Below are 24,093 nucleotides of genomic sequence, written 5' to 3' on the forward strand. Positions count from 1 at the left end.
ATTTTAAAAATATATACATTGAGATTTACTACTTTATTGTCATATACACTTCAGTGCACAGCCAGCCAGGGTCTGAAACACACAGACATCAGTTCTCAGATATGCGCAATGCGCTATTAATCTGAAGCAGAATCAGAATCAGAAATAATAGTTTAAATAATAGTTTAATAATCGAAAAAAAACGAAATAATTACTTTCATTACAATTTCAGATAGCCTATGCATACATGCAACTCATTTAGATACAACAAATAATATTACAACAAAATATAATATTAATCAAACTTCACAATAACGCTAAAACAATGCAATCGATTTGGTCAGCTGGCTTGAGTCACTGCACGTTTATGTCACACGCAACTCTATTAACTCCAAAATCTTTTTACGCACACCACAAGGAAATAATCTCTGACTATTTAAGCAATTTGTTTACTGAACAGTTCTCCACATCCATTACGCAAAGAACACACGCACAGTATATAAAGCTTTCTGTCTCCATCTCCAACCTTTTTACACAAACCACAAGGAATCTCCGACTATTTAATATGGCTGGGTAAAAAATAGATTTTTCGATTAATCGTTTTTTAAAATGTGGTCGATTCAAAATCGATTCTCAAAGGCCATGAATCGATTTATTTTCCGTATTTATTTCCGCATACATTGAACGTAAGATTAGCGTTAATCAAATTACAAATCTCCTCCACTAGATGTCACCCTCTTATCTGCCTTGTGCGATGTTACCAACGAACCTATCATTCATTCATTCAGTTTAAAGCAGTGGTTCCATTTTCTGCAATGTGCGTCAAGTCATGCTCCCGTTCGCGTCTTACAGATTGCATCTTAAAGCCTCTAATACTTTCTGCGTCCTCGAGTCCGCTATGGACCGCTATGCAGGCTTGATGTAAACATCGCCATCGGAGAGTGTGTACCGAGTCTGAGCAGACAACCGCGCGGACAGGTGCGCGTGGTCAGTTGTCTTCAAAAGCACAATTGCACATGTTCAGGCAGTGTGAAGAATCCCATTGCCAATCGAACCAATCGGGCCGGGCTCGGGCTTGTGCGGTAAATGAGCGGTCATGTAATGTTTCGATTAGCGCGAGAAATATGCGAAAATGTATGCTGAGTAGTTGAAACGGAGGCTTGCTTCTGACGATTATGTTTTGGTAGCACCAGCAACTAAAGCAAAGTCTGAGGTTTGGAAAAGTTTTGACCTTGTTTATAATGAGAATAATGAGTGAATAGGCTAATGACGCACCATCAGTGAGCGCAGGAGCGCGCTGAAGACATCTACAGTGGATTCAGTGATTTTCCTCCACATAAACACTTAAGCCTTACCTAATCTTGGTGAGTAAATGTTTTTCAAATAATAACTAAATATTACTTGAGTCTTAAATGCATAATGTAGACAGAGTAGGCTATATAAGCTAATGTTGGCATTATTATTTTATTATGTCAGCTGCTATGGCGAAGCAAATCCGGCAGAGCCTTTATCTTAATTCATTTCGTTATTGCCAAATACCCATCTTAATTTATAATTTATCTTAATTAAATTTTTTAAGAAAGACTTGTTTTTATTGGTGCGTTGGCCTATTTATATGCTAAATGAGCCTATACCTTAGGGCTATTTATAGAGTGCTGAGATGTTACGATGTTACAGAGGACTTATTTTATTTCTTTGTTCACACTTCAAAGTGGCCTATTACGTTAGTCATGTATAAATTATGTTAAATTATGTATAAATGACTCATTCCTGACAAAAGGCAAAAGAGCTGTGTGCTGCGCACATTTGAATAATGTCGGGTTGTAAATGGGTTCGGGCTCTTAAAAAGCTGTCAATCAAAATGTACGTGTCGGCTCGGGACGTGTCGGGCTTATATTTTAAGGCCCGATTACATCTCTAATAGAAAATCGAATCGAAAATCGAAATCGAATCGAGGATCGAAATAGAATCGATTTGAGAGCTTGTGAATCGAAATCGAATCGATCTGGAACATCTGAATCGATACCCAGCCCTACTATTTAAACGTTATTTAACAGTTCTCCACAACCATTACACAAAGAACACACGAACGAAATAATACTCTCCATCTCCATCCCCACCACCTTAAAAAAATACTATAGTGTACTACTTACAATTGCTTGGCTAGTCAAAGCTGGTCCCACACTTGTTGCCAAAAAAAATAAATGTTACAAGCGCGTTACAAATATTTTAATAGGACTATATTTTTTTTTATCTCGATCCCTCTCGTCACTAGGGGGTGCTGCAGCACCCCCAGCACCCCCACTTCCCGCGGCCATGTATGCACAATATTAAATTACACAAAATTTTAGTTCAGAATTGAATAAAATGTAACAAAAACGAACAAGACTGCTAGATCAGAACCTCTTATTTAATTTATCTCACAAGTTCTTAAATCTTTGCTCTGTGATACAATGTGTGTTGAATGGCTGTCTATTTTTCTGTTTTGCACATAGATAGATGATAGATAGATAGATAGATAGATAGATAGATAGATAGATAGATAGATAGATAGATAGATAGATAGACAGAACTTCTATATAAGTGCCTAAATATATAATACATCACACACACACACACACAAATGTACATATATATATATCCTATTTAAACAAGTTTGCTAATTATTAACTATGATGTTTTTTATTATTATAATTTTTTTAAACCCATTAAAGAGCACATTATGGAATAATCTTTTCCTGTCTCAAGGCTTTAAGTCAGAGTCACTCAGCTGACTGCTGAGACCACATTACAGTCAAATACACTATGAGAAGTAGGCTTATACAAAGTAAAATACTCATGAACAAATTCATTACTTATCTATTTTATTTTTTGATGTGTAAAAAAAATATATATATATATGACCCCACATTTTTCTTGGTTTAATCTAATTCTTTCCGTTGACTCTCGCCACAGCTTGCTTGCTGTTCTGGTGGCTGCCAACTTTCCGTAATTAGCTCTCTCACTCCCTGCGCTCACAGTGAGCCAGAGTGCAGCCAAATGTAAATCTCTCCAGAGGCTTTCCACAGCATGAACATGACACACATCTGGAGGATGCCAGATTCTTGACACGTTACAAGAACCAGTCAGTGCGACCAGTGCAGGACCATTCGTCTTTTTTGTATTGTTCAGTTTTTCCTTTCTGCACTCCCCCTCTCTCTCTTTCCCTGTTGTGTTAGCTTTTAACTGCATGGCTCTGGTGAATGCACTCCCTTAAATCTCATTTCAGACACTGATTTTAGAAATTTGGAGAAAACTTTCACTTGTTACAAAAGGAAGAAACAGCCTTGCATGCATTTCCACCACAAAAATACCTGCTGGGTATGTGCAGAAGTTAATTGTTACTTTGTAAAACAGCTTGGAAGATGAATCATAGTTCAAAGCAGTTTAGAGAAAGGCACATCTGAACTGTAGACGGCACCATGTGTTGGGCAGTTCCAACATTTTTCAAATGATAACTATGTACATGACCATGGGGGAAAAATCCTATTAAATGTACAGAAAGTCAACAAAAGCTGTTTATTTGCGTGCAATCTGCATGTACATGTGTGTAGGCTGTATTAGCTGGGGGAAAGGTTGAGTGTGTAGTGAAGAATTCTTTCCATTACCCTGACCGAATCAATGCACTGAGCTCCCAGCCGGAACACCACTTCCCCTCCTCCACTCCAGTGGTGACAAGAGGGCCAGTGGAAATAGCTGACCCAGGCACAGCACACTGGCTGGCCTAATTGCAGATCTGGCCCCCTGCTTCTTTTACTGATGTTGGACAGTGGTTGCCCCAGCACATGTCCTCCCTATGCGGATAAATATTCAAACACATGGAAACAGGAGCAACCATTGCAACAATACATAGCCAATGGGTTGTTAAAGGAACAATTCCCCAAAAATGAAAATATGCTTAAAATGTTCTCACATTCAGGTCATTCAAGGTAAAGATGAGTTTGTTTTTTCATCGGAACGGATTTAAGCATGACATCACTTCATGTCTAACCAATAGATCATCTGCAGTGAATGGGTGCCGTCAGAATGAGAGGCCAAAAACCTGTTAAAAATATTACAATAATCCACATTCGAATCCAGGCCATCATTTAACATATTTTCAGGTAAAAAGCTGCATTATTAGAATGTTTTTATCAGTTCTGATTCTGATGGCACCTGATCCATTGGTGAGCAAATGATGTAATGCTAAATTTCTCCAAATCTGTTCTAAAGATACTCATCTACATCTTGGATGGCTTGAGGTTCAGTATGTTTACAGGTAATTTTCATTTTTACTGGATGAACTATTCCTTTTAAGGAAAAAATAGAAATTCCGTCATCGTGTATTCACCTTCATGTTGTTCCAAACCAGCTTTTATTCTTCTGTGGAGCACAAAAGAAGACATTCACCCTAGCTGACTTTCATTGTGGAACCTAAAAGTTATTACCATTAAAAAACAAAAAACAAACAAAAAAAAAAACAAAAAAAAATAGTGTTCTGCAAAAAGAAGAAAATGCAAGACAGGTTCAGAACTTTAGGCTGAATAAATTATGACAATTAAACTATGTAAACTATGCCAAGGGTATGTGTCAAAATAATAATAATAATTATAATAATAACAGCAATTTTGCAGTTAGAGGAATTTCTTTTGGAAGATGGACACAAATCTAGTCTAAGAGTAAACTTTTCATTGGTGACCCTTAACTGAGAGTGTAACTTTATATATGAGGGTTTAATCAGAATCTGGGAAAGCCACTGAAAACAAACTTGACCTTGACGTTTTTACAGTTGCATTCTTGGACATTTTGAGGGCTGGCTTTTGGGTATGCAGAACTTGTCTATATCTACTGTTTTTGTATTATAGCTGAAGATGTTAAGAATACAAATAGCACCATGCAATCAATGAGGTATAATGGTTTTTAGTCGCATTGCCTTTAGGTTTGGAATATATTTGACCTTATGTATGACCCATACAACAAACATCCTCTAAAAATTAGCATTTTAGAGAGTAATCTTCCTAATAGCTTTAAATGGAGCACTAAACTTAAATGGACTGACCGTGGCATTTCATCGTAGTCCTTTAGGAACATCATTTCAGTGATTGGATTTCAGTGATTGTTTCCATATTGTTGTAGAAAAGCCCTCAAAGCCATTCGACTGTATCTGAGAACAAGGACGATACAGGATTGTTCAGGACAGCATCCATTTTGATCTGGATATCTGAACAAATCTTTTTAGAAGTAATAGCAGCAGGTTCAAGGTGAGGTCATGGAACACGAGCAAAATACTTCCGTTATGAACAGCAGTGCACCTTATGGATCATTTTAAACAATTTAAATCTTTGAAAAGTATGAAGTATGGAAGACCTACAACAACGAAATAAAACAACTCTTGTGTTCTTCTGAAAGAAAGACTGGGTGGGAAAAAAACAGAAACTCAGTTCAGATTTGGATTTAATAATAAAAAAAAACATTGAAAGTTATATCTGCATTCATGCAAAGCATAACTGTATTTACATATTTCAAACCATTTATTATTATACACATTTTTGGAAATAAATATTTACAAACCAACAACATTAAGTTGTACAAAAAACATTTCTCCTTCATGTCCAGTGCCAACAAAGTAGACAAAAATACATTTAGAGAATTAGCCTATAAACCATTATTTTTGTTGTTATTCCGGCAAAAATAGCTGATACATTTATAATGTTTACTGACCAAATTCATTTTCAAATAAACTAAACTGTAACCGGCTTATGGAGGATATTCACATGCCCTTTTTTTTTTTAAATGATGATTGACATTCATATTATTTTTTTTGCTTTAATAGAATACACTTGTAAGAAAAAAAAAAGATTGGTTCTAGTTCTCTCTCTACTTTAACGTTTCCACTGGGCTGGGCTTTTCTCATGGCTAATTTCTTTCAGTGCATACAAAATTGGTGAAAAAGGTGAAATTATCATTTTTAAGGAAAACATATAAACAACTATAAATAATAAATATTGCTTGTTAATTAATTATATTGCCTACTCAGTTTGTCAAATAAGGCAAACATTGATAAAATGTTCAATATAAAACAAAGTCCACTTAATTGGTGATATATAGTAATAAACCTTTGATTTAATTCAAACATCTATCAAAAATGTGATCTATGGGATAAGATTAAAAACAATGAGCAAAACCTCAAGATCTGCAGGGGAGTCAATAAACAGGTTGTTAATGCTAGATTTTGAAAAAAAAAAAGAAAAAAAAAGTGAATTAATGTCCAATTATAAAAAAAGTCTTATCAGAAAGACAAATCCTCTTTTGCCTTAAGAAAAACAAAAACACAAAGAAACCCAGAGCTGAAGGACTGAGAGTGATCTGTTGCTTCACAGCACTGCAAGGTCATGACAGGACTTGGAGCGCACTTTCAGGGCCATCTTCTTGTTGTTCTTGGCTACAAGTCGATCTAGGAAGCGTCTGGCTTTCTTGGTGATGCTCTCTTTTCGCTTGTAGATGGAGCGTCTGTGCTCATTGATCTCTTTGCTGTCTTGCCGCAGTCGGATCTGCCTCACAATGCCCTCAAAGAGCTCGTGAACGTTGTGGTGCAGAGAGGCAGAGGTTTCTATGAACTTGCAGTCAAATACCACCGCACAAGCCCGACCCTCTGCCACAGAAGACCAGGATTGTGTAAAACCAAACCCGTCACAAGGCTTTGAAGGCTTATGCATCTGCACCATGTCAAACAATTGTGCATTCATGAGTTAGACTGTGATATACCCTACCATTCAAAAGTTTGGTGTAAGATTTTGAAGTGTTTTCAAAAGAAGTTTCTAATGCTCAGGATATTTTGTGGCATTTATTTGATTAAAAATACACTAAAACTGTAGTATTGAATTTAAATGAACTTTTATATTTCAGTATATTAAAATGTAATTCCTTCCTGTGATGGCAAAGCTGAATTACTCCAGTCTTCAGTGTCACACTATACTTCAAAAATCATTCTAACATGCTTATTTGGTGCTCAAGAAACATTTTTTTTTATTGTTATGTGAAAACACTTGTGATGCTTTGGGAACATTTTTTTTGGAAACAGTTATACATTTTATTCAGGGTTCTTTGATGAATAAATATTTTAATTGCTTATTAAAATTATTAATTTCTTCAAATTCTTTTCTAAAAAAATGTCCTTATACCAAACAAACTTTTAATGGTAGTGTATAACATCCCACTATGATCTGTCTGTGGGAATTATACAAATCAAAACTCTTCTCACCTTCCACTGCCACCTCTCGAGATCGCACCAAGTCACTTTTGTTGCCCACAAGGATGATGGGAATGTTTTCAGCCTGCCGGATGCGACGCAACTGGATTCGTAACTCGGATGCGCTCTCAAAGCTGCTGCGGTCGGTGATGGAGTAAACGATGATGTAAGCATTGCCCACCTGCATGCAGTAATCCTGCACCCACTTCTCATCTCCCTCCTTGGGAATCAAAAAAGTGGTCAAACAATTTAAAGGAATACTTTACAAAAAATGTAAGTTCAGTGTTTATGCAACCTAATGTAGTTCAAAAAAAAGAAAAAAATTCAAAACATACACAAGGCTTTCAAGCTTCATAAACAAAAGTATCTTAATAGTAGTCAATACTCACGTCATATTTTCTACACTAACAATGCTAAAGGTTTGGGGTCAGTACTTTCTTAAAACACTTTTGTTCAGCAAGGATGAATTAAATTGATCGAAATAACAGTATATACATAAAAAATGTTATAAAAGTTAATATATGCCCCCCCCCCCAAAAAAATAGCTGCATAACTTTTTCAATGAACATAAGATCTTCTTATGATAATAACGCCCTTCTTTAGCACCAAATCAGCCTATTAGAATGATTTCTGAAGGATCATGTGACACTAGAGACTAGAGTAATGGATGCTGAAAATCTTGCTTTGCATCACAGTTATACATTTTATATTTTTTCAAATATATTGCAATAGAAGACAATTACTTTACAAACATTTTTTTTTTTTTTTGAATAGCCAGGGCACTTATTAAACTTCCATGTTGCTCTTTGTTGTCATTTTATAGTCCTCATTCCTTATGTAAGGAAAAAATTGATGTTTTACAGAAGAAAGCAAGTCAAAGGTAGGAGGTTTGGATTTTGAATGACATAAGGGTGAGTAAATAGTGACAGATTTTTGTTTCAGGACGAACTATCCCTTTAAACAAGTATGCATTTACTGAGAGATGAAAAACAAACCAAAAAAGTTGTGCATTGTAAGATGTTTCCCCCCCCCCTGTAATCTGTAAGTACAGAATAATTTATCTCTGTAAACAATTCTTGAGTCCAGAAAAGCCTTGTTGCCAGACAGACCTCACAGAGGAGAGTCGTCGATAGCGGTGTAATTAGGCCCCAGAGCGATCAGTGTACTTGGCTGTGTGGTCAGCAGCAGGGGCCAGCTCTATGTTGCTTGCTCATTGCAGGGCATTGCTCAGTGGAGTTTAGCCACTGGCAGCAAGTGGCCACGTTTTTTCCACAGCACTGCATGAAGGACATTATAGCCCTGTAGGTGATAACTGTGTCTGCAAAGCACAGACTCGTGGCAGCCTTTAGAGTAGGTTACTGAGGCGAATATATTGAGTCATTGATATATGTTGTTTGCATACCTGTGTTTCTGTTTCCGATGAGTCCATCACAACTAGGGCCGTCTCCTCCCCATCGACCGTGAGGGTTCTCTCATATGTATCCTCTATAGAAACATGCACACTACTTTCAGTTGATTGGCCGCAAAACACCAATGACATCAATCTGACATCCAAAACAGCATTGCTATACAAACAGCTAGGTCAATGACACTGACAAACATTCTTTGTACTCATTCTCTGCATTAACATGAACAATCACATTCATTTTATTAATTCTGTGGCAGACAGTCACAAAGATTTAATAATAAAGAAATAGACTTATTCTTAAATTCAAGTAATTTGGCATAATCTACTATTTAAATGTGTATTTTAGCTATAAAAGTATATAAAAGCATTTCACTGCATATTACTAAATAAAACTTTTGTTAGCAAATCAAAGATATGTGATCCACCAAACAGAAAAAAAGATTAAATTAGAAACTAAAACAACAACAACATAAATGACCCCTGATGAGACTGCCCAAAAACATAATTTATTATATTTTGTTTAAATATATAAATTTTTTCTTGGAAATTATAGATTTAAGTGTGCACACAATGTATTAGGAAATTATAACATCATTGCTCTTTAAAGTAATTTTTAAAGTACTTTCCCTTTACTTTTAAAAAACAACATATCTGCTGCTTTTAATCAGTGAAACTTTTGAACAGTGCTTTATTACAATAACAAGTGTGAAAAATGCATGTGAGGTGGAAGAGTGGAAAAATCACTGAGCTGTGTCTGATAAACTGATCGCGCAGCTAGTTTGACAAGAAGTTAAAACACACTTTGCTCCAGTCTAGGTTGATACTGACCTTGTCTCATTTTTCCACATTTACTCTGTCACTTTTCGAGACCTACATGATGTACAGCTCTTAAGGACGGACTTGGCCATGAAACATGTGAATTCACGATAAAGAATAACAGTGTCCTTAATCAACTTCAATGCCTCATGTCAGCTAACATCTAAATGTTACGACCAAATCTGAAATATAATCCAGACATGCCCTACAGAGAAGAGTGTCCTCAACTGTCTACGAGGCTAGTGCACATTTCATCTTTACAAATATGATAGCACCACGTTGATCTTTTTAATACTCTTCAATCTAATTAATGCAATTATAAAGCATTAAAAACGACTATATCACTCTCTATCTATCTACAGTATCTATCTATCTATCTACAGTATCTATCTATCTATCTATCTATCTATCTATCTATCTATCTATCTATCGTTAAAGTTAATTTGTAAATAAGAAGTTTGATTTGTAAAAGTTATTTGTAATTGTAGAATGATTTCTGAAGACTGGCACTGTAGACTGGAGTAATAGGAATATATTCCATTTTAAAATATATGAACTTGGAAAATATTTTAAACTGTAGTAATATTTCACAATATGATTTATATATTAATGAACCATTCATAAGCATAGAAGGTTTGCCAAAAAACAATAAAATCATTCATCTAAATGTGTAAAGGAGATTTTATATTATAAAACATTTATTTTATTAAGCATGCAGAAGTGTAGCCAACTAATGTCTCCACTGATACAAGAATCAATATACACACATCAGTCTGTCAATGACATGATTATTTACAGGACAGTGTTTTGCTCAGGTCAAAGCCAACACAGCCGAGACATAAGGTCATATGCTGTTAGACAAAAAACAACATGTGGGTCAACAGATTGCCCTTCAAAGCAGCTCATTTACTGCATAGTTCAGTGCATTGGGGAGACACATAAATCTGTGTGCTTAATATTTAAACTGGGAGGTTTATACATGGGTCTTTGATGGAACAGTTTCATGCCAGTCAAAAAAGACTGTCTCACACTTTTGGGACACCAAAGATGGACAAGATTGGACAAATGGGACAGACCACAATGGTGTTGACTTTAAATCAGCCATTTGCTGTCCGGTTATAAGTAATGACCATATTTCAGCAAAATAAAGTGAAATGATTCTACATTTTTTGTATAAAAGTATAATGTTTAAACTGCTGCAAAGTTTAAAATCTGTGCTTTAAGGAATAAAACAGGCAACAATGTTCTAGATAACAGCTGCAAATCAAAAGTACTGTATGTACTGTTTGCTCTGACCGATGTTTTATTCAATATCACCATACAATTAAAGTTTCAGGATCAATCTTCACACGTGACAATTTGAGAGTGCAATCAATCAGGCAGACCTAACAGTTTAGTCAAGGTTATTTTAGGCCCTACAGTGCCATGAGTTTTTACAGTAGTGTATCAATGCTATATTTACTGTAAAACAGTACCGAACATAAATAATCATCTGAATCAACTCAGCTGATCTGAAACGTAGACATGAACAAATATCTGGAAAAGCCATAATATATTTTTGATTTTATACCTCCAATGTGTTTGTGGGCATCCTTCTCTTGTATTCCAGCAAAAATGTTTGCAAGACTTGACTTCCCCACGCCATGATCCCCCAACAAAACCACACGATAAAGACACTCGGCTCCAGAGCTGTCCGAATCTGAGTCTGAAGACCAGTTGGCCCGTGAGTGAATGCTCTTGTCTCCGGGGTGGTACGAGGCTGATTGGGCGAGCGGAGGGTGATAGGGGTCAGCAGAGGGGTCTCTTACTCCCTTGCCTCCTTGACGAGAGGAGGGGATGGGAGTACTCGCTCTTCTCCTCAGTGGTTCCTTTCCCTCTTTCTGTGTGTTGAGTGTCATCTTATAAACATAGGTATGCCTGAAAAAAAAAAGTGATATGAAAACAAACAGTATGAGCATATTTAGTTACAATTACCCTTAAGTTAATGCAATACAGTCGAATAGTCTTGATTCACTGAATAAACAACATACGCAACTAGTAAAAAAAAATATATACATATATATATATATATATATATATATATATATATATATAGGTGCATCCTTTTTTAGGTGTCACTTATTGACTGCTTCTCCCTTATTATCCAGTAAAAAAATGTACTGCTGATTTCTTAACAGATTTTGTAAAGACCTTATGCACTGTTGTATGTGTTTACATGAAATAATTTTGAGTGTTCTATATGTAGAGCACTGGAGAGACCGGGGCAAGTTGTCACACTTTTTAATCCAGTTAATTTAATTTGGTTATTTGTTTATTTATTAAGTCAATTTCGCCATGGCTACATAGAAATACAGCACATATTTATAACTTTAAATAGTTATTGCATTTTAATAATAGCTTTAATACAGTGTTGGATTAAATATATATATATATATATATATATATATATATATATATATATATATATATATATATATATATATATATATATATATTTCAACTGTATGCATGTGTGAGATTTGTATGAGACATGCTGCTGGAATCTTTGTAACAACTAGCCCCGTTGTCCTCTGTATATTCATGCATTTTTATTATATTTAATATATTAATAACATAACAGCCGAACAAATCAGACATATTACTAAAACAACATCTTGAGAAAGTTAAGTGTACTCACAAACCATGTCCGTAAAAGAACGTTTTAAAGCACACATGTTCTCATCAAGCCGCAGAATTAAGTTTAAAGCGAACCAATCAGTTTGCTTGCGAGTTGTGGAGTTTGATGTATTACCGGCTGCAGGGCAATACTACACCGCTGCAGTCATAGCAACAGCCCCGCGAGTTCCACAACGCTTTAAAAATTAAAGAGCGGAAAGAAGCGTTTCTCTCAATCTCCCGCGCTGTCTGTCACAGCCTCATCTCATCTCATCTCACCCGCACCGCGCGCAAAGAAGGAAAAACAGTGGCAAGTTCACATCTGTGACCTTTCACTCACCTTTATCTCACAACAAGCAAGTTTTAGGAGTCCCATGCGCGATTCCTCAGTTCATCCTTCCACTTGTAGACTTCGACCGTTGGCCCTCAGAGTTGGATCGGGGTGAAGTTGCATGTATCGTGTCTTTGTGATTAAACACAGGTGGGCTCCTGTTGCCAACTCAGAAACTTGCTTTCTGTTTATATTACTCACATGATCCATAAACACAGCTCAGCAAACTGTAAGTCTCGTGGGTCCTCGTTGAGCGTCTTTCAACATCATCCTGGGCCACGAAGTGTTATAATGTGCCTTTTAGAACCGTCCCACACCATCCCCATGACGTCGGTGGTCTGTCATTTCCTGCTTAGAGCTGAGCTGAGATATAATGTTATCAGGAGGTTCTCATTAGTCCGGCTGCTTTGATGTCAAACGCATCTTGATTTAATGATGTCATCACTGGGAAGTCATGCAATGCTAAACCACACACATTGCATTTATTTTTCTATTGGACAAACATCCACAGCTGTTTCTTTTCTTGGGGCTTATGCAATTGGATAACGAATGCTGCGATTTTATTGCATCCATTTAGTATTTTTGTTTCTAAAATAAGTTTTATTTATTGGAAAAAGCATTCCAGCACCGAGTACACATGGAAAAAAAATAACTCAGAATCCCTGAACAGTCAAATAGAGGAAAGAAGGTTTATCCCCTGCTTAGATCTCACTGTTGTTGTTGTTTTTTTCTGTTTTTTTTGTACCAGGAATTTTTAATTCTCTGAGGCTCAGCTGAATCTTTTCCAAATGAAACAACAAAAGTAATATAACCAGTCGCCCATACACTGGGGTGCTGAAATCCATAACTGTTTACAGAGCAAGACTTGTTCCCACACTTTGGTCAATTACATTAATGTCACAAAACTACTGTTTCAGTTTGCAAAATGGCTTTGAAATGCTTCATTTGCAAGGTAAATAGAGTCATATATAGTCAGAAGATTGACACTTTAAAGTATCATTAACTGGAAATTACATTTTCTTGCTGACTGGTACTTTAACATTATGGTCCTCCAACATGGGGACATGGACTGCAAAAATTTAAGCTGCAATAGCATTTTTATGTGCATTGCAAACAATAGAAAATACTGTGACTTTTTTTATTTTTATAGTACACCCTGTATCATTATCACATTATACACTGTCATAAATCTTTACTGTAACTTCTGATAAGTTTATTGTATTGTTGCTGGATAAAGTACTACATTTCTTTCAATCAATCAGTCTATAAAAATTATAATAATAATACATTTAACATATGCAGCTTAGTTTGCGAAACACAAAAAGACATGTATGCAGTTGCATGTCTAAAAGCAGATCAGTAAATTATGGCATTTGCACTAGAGTGTATATATTATTATATACACAATATATTGTGTTTTTAGAAAATAAAGAGACGATAAAGCATATAAAACACACTGAAAGCAAAGACAAATAAAGAAAAGAAGATTTGTACCATTGTTTGACTGAGTAAAATGATTTAATGAATGAAGTGGCTTCATTGACTTTCATCAGTAATATATAGCAGCTCAAGGGAAGACTCAAAAAGGTAATGCCTTCAGCACAAGGCTACACATGGAGCAAATCCACTTGGGGTATATTAAGATGGACGTCCATATCTGGAGTACACCTAAAATACAGAAAACACAGTGACAGTAACTGTATAAAGCCATTATATGACATTAAAGAGTTAGTTCACCCGAAAAGGAAAATTGTGTCCTTTACTCTCCCTGCCTGTTGCTGCAGGTTTGGAACGATAAACGATGACAGAATCTTCATTTTTTTTGGTGGAAAGACCTGTAAATCAGGAGGACTCCTTACAGGACATCTGCCCTTAAACACAGTCACCACAGCCTGAGACGGTTTGTTTAAGACAGGAAACATGAGAACTTTCTCTGCTGGGGCTCAGTACATCTGCAGATACTAAAGCCACGTCTCTGTCACGAGCGAAGCAGGAAATCCCAGATCTGTTTATCATTATCTCCATTTAATGGAAACCTTTATAACTTGGTGCTCAGTGTGACATGATATGTGAACACAGTAAATGTTTTTTTTTGTGCTTGTTTTCCACATTCTTTGTCCCCTAGGGCAAAACACTTAAGGACCGAAGGTCCATATGAATAAATCTTATCTGTGATAATACCAGCTCCCAATGGGCAGCAAGGGGTTGTGCATGCACTCGCAGGACCTTGGAATAAAGTGTCTGATAGTTTTGGAGATATGACCGATTGTCACGGAGAGGAAAATGACATGGTGTTTTGGAACAGACTGTTGGGAAATGTGAAACCTTCATTAACCTTTAATGGATGCCAGGGATTCCATGAATGCACAGCAATCTCTTGTTCTTCATTTATCTTTAAGATGGCCTTTGGAGTCTTTTCCAGTACTGTGTAATATAACACCATCTCCAACAGCTCAATGCTTTTTCCAAACCAAGCATTTGTTTGAAAATAGATAGGGTACTTTTCCCTCTAGTTTACAGTATCTGATTTGCAACGCTCCATTACAATCTCCAAAAAAGCTTAATGGGTTAGTGAACATGTTTCTTATCATACATATTTGCATGGTTAAATTTAGCCATCTTTTAATTACCAATATGATCACACATTATTTCAACAACATAGCAGTGTTATTAATGACATCAAATGAAGGTGGTGGAGATCCTGGTGACTACTGTACTGTACTCTCATATCTTAGTAATGACGAAAATTGCAACCATAGACTAATGATGCTTTTAGGAAACTAACCATGATTTTTTTTCTGGAAGGTGTTTTAAAAAATGTCTCTGTGTGTTTTTTGGACCCTATTGTCTTCAATTGGACAAAATCATTTGTTACTTCCTTTAGAATTTCTTCTTTTGTAAGGAAGTCTTACAGGTTTGGAATGATGATTGACTAAATAATGCCAGAATTCATTTTCGGGTGAACTATTTCTTTAAAATGGTCTTCAGTGCATTTAATGAGCATCTTATCTCATAGTGGAAGTTAAATTCTCATAGGCTGTGTGCTGTCAGTGTGTTAGAGAAGGCTCTTGAAAGTGAAGTTCTCTAAGTGTTGCTGTTCTATATCTGTTTATGGGAGGGGTCGGGGTCATACTAACACTGTTCAACATTTCGAGGGGTTTGTTGAACTTCCTTTCAAGTGGCCAATTTTGTGAGAACGTTTCTCTGGAGATGCAATTATTGTTTAACTTGGGAATGCTTCAGCTGAAGAGCTTGGCAATGTTCTTGTGTTAATTGAGGACATAAGAACTGTTTGTGATAAAGAAGCTGTTTGCCACAATAACTTAATGTCCTCATCCACTTACTTGTCTGATTTCAGGAAAACATCTGGAAAGATCTCTCTCCTGATGTTTTTTGGTCTTGATAGTTGCAGTTCCTGGATGCACGTCCTTAGCTCTTCATTCTTTCGCTCCATCTCCATTACCAACTTAAAAATAAAATACAGCGAATTAAATTTACAATGCAAATAAATAAATCGTAAAAGATTCATTCCACTTTAATAATCAATAATAAACTTTAAAGTATATTTTTATATAAAAAATAACTACCTTTTTCTGTTTATGAATCTCTTCCCTCATTGTATCGTTCTGTGAGGCCATCAGTTTGACAATGGGAGGGATGTGGGAAGCATGTTTCTGAAAAACAAACCACAAACATATTTTTTTTATGAAGCTCCTTAAGTAAAAAATGATCTCCATTTAAAATATCATAAATCTAAAGATCAACACAGAAGAACTTCTTTACCTCAACAACAGCAGACAGCACTTCTTGTTCTTTTTGGCACTGGCGTCTCTCCAAATTGACCATTTCTTTCTTAAAAAACAGATTCAAATCTTCTTGCTCTTTCTGTTAGTTATGAAGGGGGCAAATACACTACAATGTTATTGCACACTGAAGTGTTCTTATGGGAGCTGGAACCACATGTTTTTTTTTAATAAATAAAGGATTTTCCTGGATATAACTTTTCACCCAGTTAGCCAGCAATAAGTCCTGCTCATATTTTACCTGCTGCATCTCTTTCAGTCTGTCCAGCTTTCTTTCCATGTCTTTAATCTGCAAAGCCTTGACTGGGAACTCCATATCTTTATACGTCTTCAGTCTGCGGAGCTCCTTCTGAGCCTCCACCACCTTCGCTTTTAACAGATCCAACTGCTTCTGCAAACCTACATTTATCAGATGAAGTCAGCTGAAATGTGTTGCTGTAGTTTGGGGTTGTTTGTTTTTGCTTTACCATTAACAGCCATTGCAGAAACAACACTATACTGGCAAAATACTGTGGATACCCAAACATGTGGACCTCTCTGTGAGGCATTATCACGCTTGAACAGAAGAGGGCCTCATTCTACATTAAATCTTGTAACATGCTTGATTTTATGCACCTGCTTTGATATACGCTACAGTACTGGGATCAGTACTGTATAATTAAATATAATAATAATAATCATCATAAAATTATGCTTATATTCAGCAACGATGCATTGCATTGATCAAAAAAGAAGGTAAAAGACAATTACACTTCCAAAGATTTTTATTTCAAATAAATGCTGTTTTTTTTGTACTTTCTATTTATCAAAGAATCGCAAAAAAAAAAAAAAAATATATATTTTATGGTTTCCACAAAAATATAAAGCAGAAACTGCTTTTAAGTTTTATTTTCAGTGTTTCTTGAGCACGAAACCAGCATATTAAAAAGATTTGCTGTCAAAAGAATAAATTACATTCTAAAATATTTAATTTTTCGACTGTGTAGTCTACATATTGCATTTGAAAATGATGAACTATAAAATACTATAAACTAACCACTGAGATGTGTCTGTGATGCTTCCTTGCTATCTCTCAGCTCTGTTTTGGCATTTTTGATAAGACTGTCATTCCATCGTTTCAAAGCTACTGTTGATCTCTAGAAAGAGCATAAAAGATCACGTTTGATTGGTTAGGGGTATTCAGTACAAGCTAAATTTTGATAAAGTTTGAGTTTAGTGCACAATATTTACAGTAGGATCTAAAGATGTGATACAGTTTCGCTCACCCTCTTTTGCTCTGCCTGGACGAGTAGTTTATTGGTTCTTGAGAATGAGCTCCTGTCTGTATCAATTATGCTTCTTGCCATCTGCAGGTTCCTCTCTTGAAGCTGTTCACAGAGCTCCTCCAGGTCTTTTATTGCTTCTTTCCTGGATTTGATGAGTATCTACAACAGAGTGCAGCCGTTGACATGGCGTATACACAAAACTGCGCACAAGTGAACTATTAAAGTCTGCTTTCCTTCTTTATAGTAGGTACACACCATTAGTTCTTTGATGTTGTATTTCATCTTTGAGGTGACCTGGACCTGGTCCACCTTTTCAGCTGTCCTTCTTGAAGGGAATTTGGGGAGTGCTGTTAAATCATTGTGGACATGAGATTGAGATCTTCCAGTTCATAAAGCAGAGACTACAAAATAATTCTTGAAGACAGATATGCCTCACTACAGTAGAAGCTTTGATCCAGACAGACCCATGTTTACAGCTGATTTTCCAGTCGGAGATGGTCGAATTTCTCCTTTGTTAGATGATATGCCTGCTTTACGATGAGGAGTTTCCCAGAGCAGAGGTTTAGGTTTTGTATTTCGCTCCCATTTTCTGTAATCCTTGAAAAATATATGTAAGTTTTTAGTCTACTTTACAGAAAGTAATATTCATACATTAAATAATAAAATAATAAAGTATTGCAAACTTTTTCATTATGCCAGACCACTAAATTAACGTCACAATACATTACCATAACACAGTTAGTCATACCACGGAATGAAAGTTATTCATATCTTGACCTGCCATGTTGTTTTTTTCTTCACAGCCGTCGACATCAAAATTACCGACAGTTCCAACAAGTTTGTCATAGCAACCGGAGAAACACGCCTGGGAACAGCGTACTTCTGCTGCCATCTAGTGGACATACTGAGCATGCGCAAAACTGCGCTGTACAGTACTATTATCATGTGGCCTAACAGTAAAGAGCAAGTCTTTATGAACTTCTATGAATCCCTATATATTCCATGTGATAGTAGCAAAATTGAGAGTATAAAGAATTCAGTTGTGTCATTTCCAAATTCTTCTAAAAATTCCACGTTTGTTATTATTAAATATTTTCCTTTCATCTTTAAATGTACACTAGGCCTAATGAATTTTTTATGTTATTACTGGAAAATTAATGTTTAATTAATGGGTTTGTATTGTATATTTTCTAAACCCTCTCTAAATACATAAATAAATATGTTTATTATGAAATGGAAATGAGTAACAATATACTTGTTTTCAAGATACACTTTAATTGCTTGATATTTCTAAGTTAAGATGCATGTTTATAGAAGAGAAGGTTATACAAAACGGTCTATATTTAATTGTACATTTACAACGCGAACAGTAAATAGAAAATGTATTATACATAGCATAACAATGATTCAAATACCCAACTTTATCACAAACATATTAACACTGGGAGTTATATTATTTTGTATAATGAACAGCAGTGCATACATTTTGTTTTTGCATAATTCCCCAAATAAAGGTGGGATTCATATTATGAAATCACCAATATACAAATGTATATACAGCATTCAAAAAAGCACAAAAAAGACTAAAATTTAACGAATAACCTATGGAATAGCCCAGTGTTTTAAATTTGTTGTTATGGCACCATCAAACTAGATCATATTTTTGATCACAGCAAATAGTAAAATCTTAACATTTAAATATTTAAAATGTGTTATTGAAACAGATGCTCTGTAACTGCATTGAAAAGTATAAAGTAATAAAAAACATGATCATAGTATAGCTGCAGATTTTCCTGGATAAGGTTTTGATTGGCAGTTCCAGTGTTGATGACATCACGCCGTGTTGTTGTTGATGTCCATACGGCTGATGAGCTCTGTGACGAGCGCCTGCAGCGTCTCCGAACGCATTTTGCTCACTTCCAGCACAGCTTCATGATTGACAGACTCGTTGTCCTCATAGCTTTTCACCACTTTGTTAGTGATGAGGGAGAGACCGAAGACCCTCATGCCACAATGACTGGCGACCAACACTTCTGGTGCAGTACTCATTCCTTTAAAGGCAAGTTAGACATAAAGTTAGACATAGGCATAAAATGACTTACCATTTCTATACAATACACAGGTATGTATTTACATAGCGATTTGGCCAAAATGGCCTACTGGCTTATTATTATGGCTACTTAACAACTACAAATATAAATGCACTTGTGATACTGATTTAAGTTAAAGAAATTATTCTATTATGTCAGTAGAATAATTTGGTAATATTTTAGTATAGGGACCAATTCTCACTTCAACGAGTTGCTTATTAGCATGCATAATATTAACATATTGGCTGTTTATTAGTACTGATAAAACACATATTTTGCATGTCCATACTCTACATGGACATATTCTACATATCCTAATCCTACCCAATACCTGTTTTAAAACTAACTTACTAACTATTAATAATCAGCAAATTGGGAGTTTATTAAGGCAAAATACATAGTTAATGGTTTGTTAATGATGAGAATTGGACGCTTAAAATAAAGTGTGACCAAAAATTATATTATGACTATGATATAAATCTATAATTTCACAAAGTGATATAACATATGTGAAACTAACACAGCTGTGCAGGAAATCAGACGCCCGTCACAGTGGTCAGTTTTACAGTTTATTACAGAGTAATATGAGTCTGTGGAATGCAGCGATTGTCCAATCAGAACCAAGTATTCCAGAGAGCCATGTAATAAAGGAGCTCATTCATCAGGCGCTGAAATAACCTTAAAAATGATTTCTGGCACCCATTGACTTTCATATGATTTTATTTCCATACTATGGAAGTCAACAGCTTCCAGCAACTTGTTTTTCAGCATTCTTTAAAATATCTTCTTTTGTGCTCAACAGAAGAAAGAAACTCATATAGGTTTGGAACTAGTAAATTATGACAATTTTCATTTTTTGGGCGAACCATCTCTTCTAGGTGAAGTTGTTGCTCATTTACATCATCAGTCAAAGTTAAGTGAAAATTAAATTTTTTGAAAATCAATTTAGATATTTGGATTAGAAACGAATTGCATTGATTTTCCTAAACGAGACGCAAGCTTACCAACTGCATCCACTCCCAGTTTGTGCAGAAGGCGGGCCTCAGCTATGCTCTCAAAGTTGGGTCCTCCCACCATGCAGTAGACGCCTTCTTGGACATACTGGGAGACACCCATGCTCTTACAGATGTCGAACGCCATCTTCCGTAGGCTTTTGTCATAAACCCCAGACATGGGTGGAAACCGAGGACCAAACCTTGACAGCAACAGATAAATGATTTGATTCCTTGTACTGGTGATTCTAATGAATGAACGCTTTCTTAACTCACTTCAACATGTACATTGATACTCACTTATCATCATTAGGGCCACTGAGCGGGTTCAGTCCAGCAAGTCCAGGGAAGTTAATGTGGTCACGTATGATCATAATATCACCACAGTTATAAGTGTCCGCTAATGACCCTGCAGCATTAGTGACAATCAAGGTTTCGACACCCAGGAGCTTGAACACTCTTACTGGAAAAGTGACCTGAGGAACACAAGTGCAAATTCAGTCATTCCATTTTCAACATCCAGTACCTTTGTAATGAACTTGTAAAAGCTTGCGGGTGTACTGTACAGGGATACCGCCAATAAGCTATTTTAATCTAACCCTGTGTTATATAAATCATTCAAAAGTTTCACTGAATGCTTCATTGTGCTCTGATTACAGCATGTGACTCAAATCAGCATGACCAGGATGGAGTGAATATACTGTGCGGGCATCCAAAAAGAAAAAATCACCTTATTCTATCATCATTCTAGACTGCAGCATGACACAGCATGAATAGAACAGTGTTTTGGAGTCACTTTTGGAATGCATTTGTGACACGTGATGAAACTTCCAAGATACAGATTTTGTATTATCCCAGACAATTATGCAAATAAAGCTTGAAAAAAAAAATTTCAAGAAAGATGCAAACTTATCAAGGTGAACTGAAGTGGAAATTGTAAAAAAAAAAAAACCTTGGAAAGTTTAGGGTCAAGATGTTTTTAAAGAGTACTTTAATTCACATTAAAATGATTAAAGGGGTAGTATAAGATATACAAAGTATGTTCTTTCCCCCAAAATAGTAAGCATCATTACTGCTTTTATCATTGATAATTGATAATTTTTCTTTAGCATCAAATCAGCATATTAGAATAATTAAGAATGGAGTAATGGCTGCTGAAAATTCAGTTATGTATAACAGAAATAAATGTTCAAATATATTAAAACAGAAATTTCAGTTTGTAATAATATTTCAGATTATTACTGTTTCTACTGTATTTTTTTATTAAATAAACACTGCTTTGGTGAACAAAACAATCAAACATCTCTAGCATAAATTTGAACAATAATTTACGGAAAAGAAGTGTAGCATTTAGTGCCATTGTTTTAAAAAAGATCAAACCTTGCTTAGTGAGTGCCCCTCATACATGTGGAAGCGGCCCTGCATGCACACGCAGGTCTTCCCTTTGAGCTCTCCAAAAACCAGTCTTCCAGCATGACCCTTCACTGTTTCAATACACACAACACAGTGAAGTTATGTTATGTTATGTTACAACATAACACACCATACAAAAATCCTCGATTTTCTGCAGGCTAAACATTTAACAGTGTAACACGCTAACAGGATTCGACATTTTCAGCTAATACTTTGATTTGATTTTTGCAAATGAACAAAAACCACTGATGAAAACACATTGTTACATGCTCTCAGTTGCATCTTACCTGTGCTCTGAGGAAAGCCAGGGATGTCAGAGTATTTGAAAGAGTCTTGGCATTTGAGCGCATCTGCCAGCATTCCCAGTCCAGAGCCGCAGATGATGGCTACTTTGGGTCTATGCTGTGTCTGGGACAGCAGCCAGTCTGCTGTTCTCTGATAGTCCTCATGGCTGGTCAGAAAAGAAAAATCTTTATTAAACTAAAAGCCTGACTCCCTATTTCAAATAAATTCGAGAAAATTGTGGAATTTAAAACATCAGTTCTTTTGCTGCAGATTGTGGACTGTTCCATTTGGTCTATTGTGACTATGAAAAAGTATTATATTGGCTTTATTGATAAAAATGGCAAATATCCCTTTGCTTAACCAGAATCATGTTCTATACTATAAAATGTCATTCAATATCCAACATTAAACAGAGCTAAACTTTTACATTTTTGACAAAAAGTAGTTATGTATATGTGTATATTTTTCATACACACAATCCTAAGATTATTTTTAACCTTAAAATGGAAAGAAAACTTACCAGATTTGGTCTTTACTATGCATGTTGGTTCTGTGTTGTCGTCTTGAAGAATGTTTTCAACTGAAGAGTGATCCTGGATTTTAGCAGTGTGTGAATGAGAGAGCAGCCCTCTCCATTTAAGTAAACCAAATGCCTGACCTCACTAACACACACAAATGCTCTGATTGGTTACAACTCAGTATTATAGTTTAGTCATGCCTAATGAAATGTTTTGTAATTTGTAGGTGTGTCTGGGTTTAAATATCAGATGCAAGCAAAACTTTCAATAAGATTTGGGGAATGAAAGATTTTAAAACCTACCATATAAGAATATCTGGCACTCATATCAGTAGAGATTTTTTTGTCTTCAGTGTACTTACATAATGTTTTTGCCTGTGATTGCATTGCAAATGTAACTAATCATAAGGGAATTTTTTTTTTTTTTTGGACAGAATCATAATCATAGGACCAGAAATTAGAACAAGACCAACATGTGACTATGGATAAATTAGACACATTAATTTCCTATTGCATTTGTTTCATAGTTGTATTTTCTAATAATTAGTATTCTTACTTTCAATAAAAGTTTAATGCAGGATATACATGAACAGCTCAGAAAGTGTGTATAGATCCAGCATGCAATATTTGATCTGCCAATGGGTCGAACTCGAGTTCTGCCACAGGATCTGTAACATGTGAGGCCCATTACCAGAGATACAGACTCCAACCCAAATCCAAAGCACGGGACCAGGAAAAATTAAATTTGGGGACCTCACAAGATTTGTCTGATTGCAAGCAATTTCTACTTTTAGATGCAGATCCAAAGGTTTGAAAAAATATTTCATATGTTTAATGCAACTTCACTTCTCTTGACATTACTATTATAAAGAGTAATGCATTTCACACAGTGGTTAACCCAGCTTCTCATTGGTGTGCATAGAATTGCCCTTGATCGAAATCAAATGCTGATCCTTGATTCCCACACATTCTTCACTTTTAGAATCGGGATCTGAAAGAAAAAAACAAAAATCAGAAAACACAGCAATTATTTCAACTTAAATAATGTACAATTTGAAGGTCATTCGCATGGGTGTAACACACTGTATTTTTCTTGCTTATTATATGACTACTTACCAAATAAACAAATAATCTGAATAAGTAAATAAATAAATGCACTTGGAATACTGAATCAAGTTTTAGAAAATTCAAGATATGTGAAATTAACACATGTGTAGAAGATCAGTTGCCTGGAAAAGTGGTTAATTAATACAGTTTAACGGTCATTACAGA

The 24,093-nt window shown here is 35.6% G+C and overlaps 3 protein-coding genes across 6 annotated transcripts; all 3 read right to left on the reverse strand.

The window, feature by feature from the left end:
• Positions 1–5,437: 5,437 nt before the first annotated feature.
• LOC113111194 (GTP-binding protein REM 1) lies at positions 5,438–12,841 on the reverse strand. Its single transcript, XM_026275719.1, has 5 exons — positions 12,466–12,841; positions 11,041–11,387; positions 8,649–8,731; positions 7,259–7,466; positions 5,438–6,649 (listed from the first exon to the last, which is right to left on the reverse strand). Exons 2-5 carry the CDS (start codon positions 11,366–11,368, stop codon positions 6,372–6,374), a joined length of 897 nt encoding a protein of 298 aa, XP_026131504.1. The 5' UTR covers positions 11,369–11,387; positions 12,466–12,841; the 3' UTR covers positions 5,438–6,371.
• A 1,114-nt stretch (positions 12,842–13,955) lies between these two features.
• Positions 13,956–18,361, reverse strand: LOC113111352 (uncharacterized protein C20orf96). Of its 4 annotated transcripts, none has more exons than XM_026275976.1 (10): positions 18,253–18,361; positions 17,989–18,121; positions 17,780–17,871; positions 17,525–17,683; positions 17,296–17,395; positions 16,501–16,658; positions 16,240–16,341; positions 16,044–16,130; positions 15,801–15,922; positions 13,956–14,124 (listed from the first exon to the last, which is right to left on the reverse strand). In XM_026275976.1, the coding sequence occupies exons 1-10, from the start codon at positions 18,268–18,270 to the stop codon at positions 14,064–14,066; spliced, it is 1,032 nt and encodes a 343-aa protein (XP_026131761.1). In that variant the 5' UTR covers positions 18,271–18,361; the 3' UTR covers positions 13,956–14,063. The 4 variants fall into 4 exon arrangements, with proteins under 4 accessions (XP_026131761.1, XP_026131759.1, XP_026131762.1 ...); XM_026275974.1 differs by having other exon boundaries at positions 18,302–18,360; XM_026275977.1 differs by having other exon boundaries at positions 16,240–16,308; positions 18,273–18,356.
• A 489-nt stretch (positions 18,362–18,850) lies between these two features.
• Positions 18,851–23,149, reverse strand: pnp4a (purine nucleoside phosphorylase 4a). The gene is made up of 6 exons (XM_026275978.1): positions 22,825–23,149; positions 22,307–22,470; positions 21,987–22,090; positions 20,907–21,082; positions 20,619–20,809; positions 18,851–19,575 (listed from the first exon to the last, which is right to left on the reverse strand). Exons 1-6 carry the CDS (start codon positions 22,845–22,847, stop codon positions 19,358–19,360), a joined length of 876 nt encoding a protein of 291 aa, XP_026131763.1. The 5' UTR covers positions 22,848–23,149; the 3' UTR covers positions 18,851–19,357.
• Positions 23,150–24,093: the final 944 nt, after the last annotated feature.

The sequence above is a fragment of the Carassius auratus genome, chromosome 11, assembly GCF_003368295.1.
Source record: "Carassius auratus strain Wakin chromosome 11, ASM336829v1, whole genome shotgun sequence".
NCBI classification, from domain to species: domain Eukaryota; kingdom Metazoa; phylum Chordata; class Actinopteri; order Cypriniformes; family Cyprinidae; genus Carassius; species Carassius auratus.

Coding starts and splice junctions, on each gene's coding strand:
- LOC113111194 (XM_026275719.1), bottom strand. CDS start 11,368: ATGACACTCAACACACAGAAAGAGGGAAAGGAACCACTGAGGAGAAGA. Junction 7,467..8,648: donor CATCGGAAACAGAAACACAG/GTATGCAAACAA, acceptor TTGATTCCCAAG/GAGGGAGATGAGAAGTGGGT. Junction 6,650..7,258: donor TCGAGAGGTGGCAGTGGAAG/GTGAGAAGAGTT, acceptor CTTCTGTGGCAG/AGGGTCGGGCTTGTGCGGTG.
- pnp4a (XM_026275978.1), bottom strand. CDS start 22,847: ATGCATAGTAAAGACCAAATCTG. Junction 22,091..22,306: donor TGGCTTTCCTCAGAGCACAG/GTAAGATGCAAC, acceptor GTATTGAAACAG/TGAAGGGTCATGCTGGAAGA. Junction 20,810..20,906: donor AGTGGCCCTAATGATGATAA/GTGAGTATCAAT, acceptor GTTGCTGTCAAG/GTTTGGTCCTCGGTTTCCAC.
- LOC113111352 (XM_026275974.1), bottom strand. CDS start 18,337: ATGTCGACGGCTGTGAAGAAAAAAACAACATGGCAG. Junction 17,872..17,988: donor AAAATCAGCTGTAAACATGG/GTCTGTCTGGAT, acceptor ATGATTTAACAG/CACTCCCCAAATTCCCTTCA. Junction 14,125..15,800: donor GTTTTCCTGAAATCAGACAA/GTAAGTGGATGA, acceptor TCTGTATTTTAG/GTGTACTCCAGATATGGACG.